General features: G+C 34.2%; 1 protein-coding gene across 1 annotated transcript; it reads left to right on the top strand.

Moving 5' to 3' along the window:
* The first annotated feature begins 299 nt into the window (after positions 1–299).
* On the top strand, positions 300–4193 carry LOC123663085. The gene has a single exon (XM_045597823.1). The coding sequence runs from the start codon at positions 300–302 to the stop codon at positions 4191–4193; it is 3894 nt and encodes a 1297-aa protein (XP_045453779.1).
* The last annotated feature ends 1727 nt before the right edge of the window (positions 4194–5920 follow it).

The raw sequence follows: 5920 nt of genomic DNA, 5'->3' as shown, positions 1-5920 counted from the left end.
GTCCTTACCTACGGTAATCGTTGGCCATCAGGTAGGCAGTATACTTGTTTGCCATTACAGTAGTATACAAATAATAATAATAATAATAATAATAATAATAATAATAATAATAATAATAATAATAACCCCCCCAAGGGACCACCTTGCCGTGGTGGGGGGGCTTAAGGAAGGCTTGAACAAATTGTCATTAACATCTTGACCATACCCTACCTCGTTGAAGTAGCAGGCACAAATACCTTACAAAGACACCAACACCTAGACACACCTTTCCAACCAACGGTCCCGACAACCCGTTCAATATGGAGACACGATCAATGAAAAAACGTAAAGGGCCGCTTCCCGGGGGCAATCGCCGGGGCACACCTGGAGCTGGCGCTGGGTGTTTCAGCATGCGAACCGCCAGCGGTGAGGAGCTGAACAGGCGGGCTCCCACCGGGTCAACCGAAAATACTACAGCCGATGCTGACAGACTGACTGACAGGACAACTTCAACAGAACCCTATAGTCCAAGTACCATCTCATATACACCATCAATTCCCTCCTCACCCCTTTCAAACAGAGATTCACCCACACCGACCTTGGATGTTGCGCGGGAGGCAAGTGCCTTTTTACCCACGTCCACCAAAGCCGGTAAACCGAGAGTGCGCATGAAATGGAGTAAAGAAGTAAACCTATTTATCATGCGCACCTACTACTACATCACTAGATTAGAGACCGACCTAACCACCTATAGAAAACAATTGCACGAACTTTTTTTACGAAAATATCCGGAATTAAACGTCACAGAACAGAGAATCGCAGATCAAAGAAGAGCAATAGTAAAAAACAACCTTTTAAATCAGGAAACTTTAAATATAATTAAAGAAGAAATAAAGTCACAACTAGAAACAGAAAATGAAAATCAAATCTATATTAATAGTAATGTATCAACAAACAATGATATTCAATGTTCCTCTACTCACCCAAAACCCAACACAAGGCACACTTCGCCATCAAACATATTCACATATAATACTCAGTCAACATGCACATTTTCTAATAACACTCAGACATCACACATGTCAACACAGACTGAATTTGTTACTATAATGATGGATAACGACATTGATACGGTATTAGACCATAACCTAGGAACGAACACTCAAATAGAAGAAATCTGTGACAAATTCAGGACAGCACTAACACAATATTCAGGAATGGATCCACGAGTCCGACCAAAATTACCTAAACTTAGATACAGTTCTCACCTATTTCAGCTAGTCAATATGTTTAATCAAGATATTCTGTTCCAATTTATTTCCGACGACACAAAACTAACCGACATACATACAATAGTGTATTGCGTAGCCTTAGTTATCTCCGAAGAACTTAACTATAAGGTCACAGAAAATATTAGAAGCACAAGGCCCAAAGACTGTAATAAACCACCATGGCAAATAAGATTAGAAAAGGACATAGAAAAACTCAGAGCAGACTGTGGGCGAGTCACACAGTACATAAATAACAATAGATCCCGTAAAATCATTAAGCATGTCAAAAGAATATTTGAAACAAGAAACACACACACTAAACACGAAAATAGGAATACAAAACCGGAAGAGTTCTTAGACACTCTAAAACAAAAGTTAGCACTAAAAGTTCATAGACTTAAAAGATACAAAAAGGCACAGCAAAGGAAAAACGATAACACAATGTTTAGCACAAATGAAAAAACTTTCTACAGAAACTTATACAAACCAAAAATAGACACAGATACAGTAAACAGTCCTATTATGCCCACACAAATACAACTGGAAACTTTTTGGTCAGGCATCTGGGAACAACAAGTACATCACAATGATAAAGCCGATTGGATAACCGAAGAAGAAAATAAATGGAATTCAATTGAAGAAATGGAATTCACAGAAATAACTGAGACAGAAATAAATAACATTACAGCTAGATTACATAACTGGAAATCACCAGGAGTAGATAAAATTCATAACTTTTGGTTCAAAAAATTATTTTCTTTACATAAGATCATTGCTAAAAATTTTACAGATATCATTATTGGTAAACAAAAAATTCCAGATTTCATTGCCACTGGAATAACCTATATGCTGCCTAAATCACAGATTTCTCCACAACCTTCACAATACCGACCTATTACATGCCTACCAACTATATACAAAATCTTAACATCAGCAATAACAACAAAAATCAATAAACATGTTGAACAATATAATATAATAGCGGAAGAACAAAAAGGATGCAGGCGAGGTCACATGGGATGTAAGGAACAGCTAATAATTGATTCTACTATTCACAAACATGCGACTTCAAAAAATAGAAACCTACATTGCACATATATAGATTATAAAAAAGCTTTTGACAGTATCCCACATTCTTGGCTAATTAAAATATTACAAATATACAAAATAAACCCGAAAATAATAAACTTTTTACGTGATATTATGTCCAGATGGAAAACCACACTTTACCTGACCGCGAATCGAACTAACATCACAACTAGAGAAATAATCATTAGAAAGGGGATCTATCAAGGCGATTCCTTGAGTCCTCTGTGGTTTTGCCTAGCCTTAAACCCCCTGTCATATTTGCTGCGTGGTTGTCGGGCCGGATATTGCCTCAAATACGATAAACAAGATACAATAGTCTCTCATCTCATATATATGGATGATATTAAGCTATATGGAAAAACAGAAATGGAAATGCAAAAATTAATAGATACTACAGCACAATTTAGCAAAGATATTAATATGGAATTTGGTTTGGATAAATGTAGAACACTTCACATTAAACGAGGCAAGATACGGCCAGGCCATTATGTAGTTAATGATACCAATATAATTACAGCCATGGAACCCACCGATTTGTATAAATACTTAGGATATAAACAACTTAAAGGATTAGATCACACAGAAATCAAAAACACTTTAACAATAGAATTTAAAAAACGAGTTAATGCTCTTTGTAAAACTAAACTAACAGGCAAACATCTCATTAAGTCTATAAATACATACGCTATCCCAATTCTTACATACTCATTTGGTATAATAAAATGGACAAAAACAGACATAGAACAAATAGAGCGCACGATACGCACCACACTCACTAAACACAATAATCTACATCCAAAATCTGCAATAGAAAGACTTACTATCAAAAGAGAATATGGAGGAAGGGGCCTTATTGATTTGAATCATCTCTGTCAAAAACAAGTCGGCAATTTAAAAGCTTTTTTTCTCTTAAAATCACAGACTAGCGAAATACATAAAGCCATAGTTCAAAATGATTTTAACTATACTCCACTAAACTTACACGAAGACATAAGCTCTCTAAATACCGAAAGTAACGATCTTCAAACACAAAAACTAGATAGCTGGAAACGAAAAGTATTACACGGCCGCCATCCTCACGATCTAGAACAACCCCACATAAACACGGCAGCCTCAAACAAATGGCTTAAAATAGGAAACCTATTTCCAGAGACCGAAGGATTTATAATAGCGATACAGGATCAAATAGTCAACACTAAAAACTACAGAAAATTCATAATCAAAGACTCCTCAATACCAAATGATAAATGTCGCAAATGCCACGTTCAACCAGAGACCATCCAACACATTACCGGGGCATGTACAACACTTACACAAACAGATTACACACATAGACATAACCAAGTAGTCAACATAATTCACCAAAAGTTAGCACTAAAACACAAACTCATACAGAACACAAACACACCTTATTACAAATATAAGCCACAAACAGTCTTAGAAAACGACACACATAAGCTCTATTTTGATCGCGCAATACTTACAGACAGAACCATCCACTACAATAGACCGGATATAACGCTCCAAGATAAATTAAATAAAAAAACCTATCTGATAGATATTGCTGTTCCCAACACTCATAACCTACAAAAAACAATTTCTGAAAAAATCAACAAATGTACTGAACTAAAGGAGGAAGTAGCTAGAATTTGGAACCAAAATAAAGTATACATAATCCCAATAGTTCTTTCCACGACAGGTGTTATCCCAAACCATCTGTTACATAGTCTTAAACTACTAGAATTAAACGAAACTCTTTATATCACCTTACAAAAAGCCGCCATTTTAAATACATGCCGAATCGTAAGAAAGTTCTTGCAAATTGACGAACACGAAATCCCACACAACACATAATTTTAACACACCACACGCTGCATTTACTTGGTTTTGACCCGTAAATGCAGAAAAACCAGCCAAAGGCTGAGAAAAAAAAAATACCGAAAACAATAATAATAATAATAATAATAATAAATAACTTTATTGCATACAGTAACATATAACAATTACATAAGAATAAAGCTTAAGAGAAAAAACAATTACGTCGCATGCAACGGGCGGTCTTATCACTAGATAGTGATCTCTTCCAGACTACAGACTACATACCAGAAAGGAGCTTTTTGAATTTAAGGGCTTGTGCAGCTCAAAAATATAATATAATGTATAGTTATATAATATATACAATCCATATAAATACTTACATTTGTTGTATCATGAAAAACATAGTCATATATATATTGTATCGCTATGTTCTTAATGTATTTTTGTAAATTTCTTTGTCGGATGTGAAATGTTTATTTATTTATAGCTGTGCAGTTAGTTATTGTATCACCGTATAAATCTTAGCACCGTTTCATTCACAAGTGAATCTTCAACGAAGAGAAGGCGTGAAAAATACTGAACAAGATGTATACTTAAATAAGCTAAGCAACATAATCATAAATCAAATGACACCCCATAGTAATGTTAAAATACATCAAACCATCTAAGTTTCAGAGCGTGACAAGATTATTATGGGCACGCACACATACGTTCAAATAAAATAATCAAAGTAGGTAAATACGTAAAAAAAAGCATACGTTTTTTTTCAGTCACACACATAACAGTATAAATAAATTCTCTTTTTTTTTTTGCTTAATTTTTATACACAAAAACAAAACATTTAAAACGGCTTACATCAAAAATATATTGAATACATTCAACGTATCAGAGTCAACATATCAGACACAGTGGCTGTCGGCAGTCGACTGCTGACAGCAATCACTGAACTTCGGGGAGCTGGTGACAAAGCGACAATCACTGAAATAAATTAATAATAAAACCATTCCATTTCATTGACTTTTTGGAGTTATTACTATCGTATTACCAAGAATCAAAGAAAGTTTTCATATAAATATCATTTATATTTTAGAAGTAGTCTTTTTGTTTGAAAATTGTAAAATAAAAATATTTACACAAACGGTCATCTATACCTAAAGGCCCACATAAAGCTTGCCTTTTAAGTAACATCCCTAGCTATCTATAAAAAAAAAATTATAGCAGAAATGTGAGCTAAATGACTGCATCAAATTGGACTAATTTTTGAGTTTGAAAATAAACGTACAAATAAATTACGGTGGTACTAATTATTAAAAGTCTGCCGGATCAGTAGTAGTAGTATACTCAGATAGTATCTTTCTTAAAAAAGAGAAATAACAATAAATTCCTCTTCCTCTTTAAGTCAGTAAAGATACTGGATTAATCCAGCTTAGCCTGGTTACAAAATTTAAAATTCAAGTCACGCATGTTACGCGATTGCGGATTAGCGATAACGTCTTAAGAGTTCAAGAAGCTATGTCATGGAGTTTGAGGATTCAAAAGTACTAAGAATGTTAGAATTCTAGCTTTAGTTAAAGAACTATTTTTGTGTTATGTTACATAATACCTACTTGAGTTGTTTATGACTTTACTAATGTCTATAAATAGTGTTTATTACCATATGATATCTAACTATTTATTTATTTATTTATTTTTATTTGGGAAACAAACAGTACAATATAACACAAAGTAAAAAAGAACAGCAACAAGATAGTGCATAAACCAGT

The sequence above is a fragment of the Melitaea cinxia genome, chromosome 19 (genome assembly GCF_905220565.1).
Source record: "Melitaea cinxia chromosome 19, ilMelCinx1.1, whole genome shotgun sequence".
NCBI lineage: Eukaryota > Metazoa > Arthropoda > Insecta > Lepidoptera > Nymphalidae > Melitaea > Melitaea cinxia.
The sequence above is the reverse complement of the archived record's forward strand: the minus strand, read 5'-3'. Positions and strand labels throughout refer to the sequence as shown.

Coding starts and splice junctions, on each gene's coding strand:
- LOC123663085 (XM_045597823.1), top strand. CDS start 300: ATGGAGACACGATCAATGAAAAAACGTAAAGGGCCGCTTCCCGGGGGC.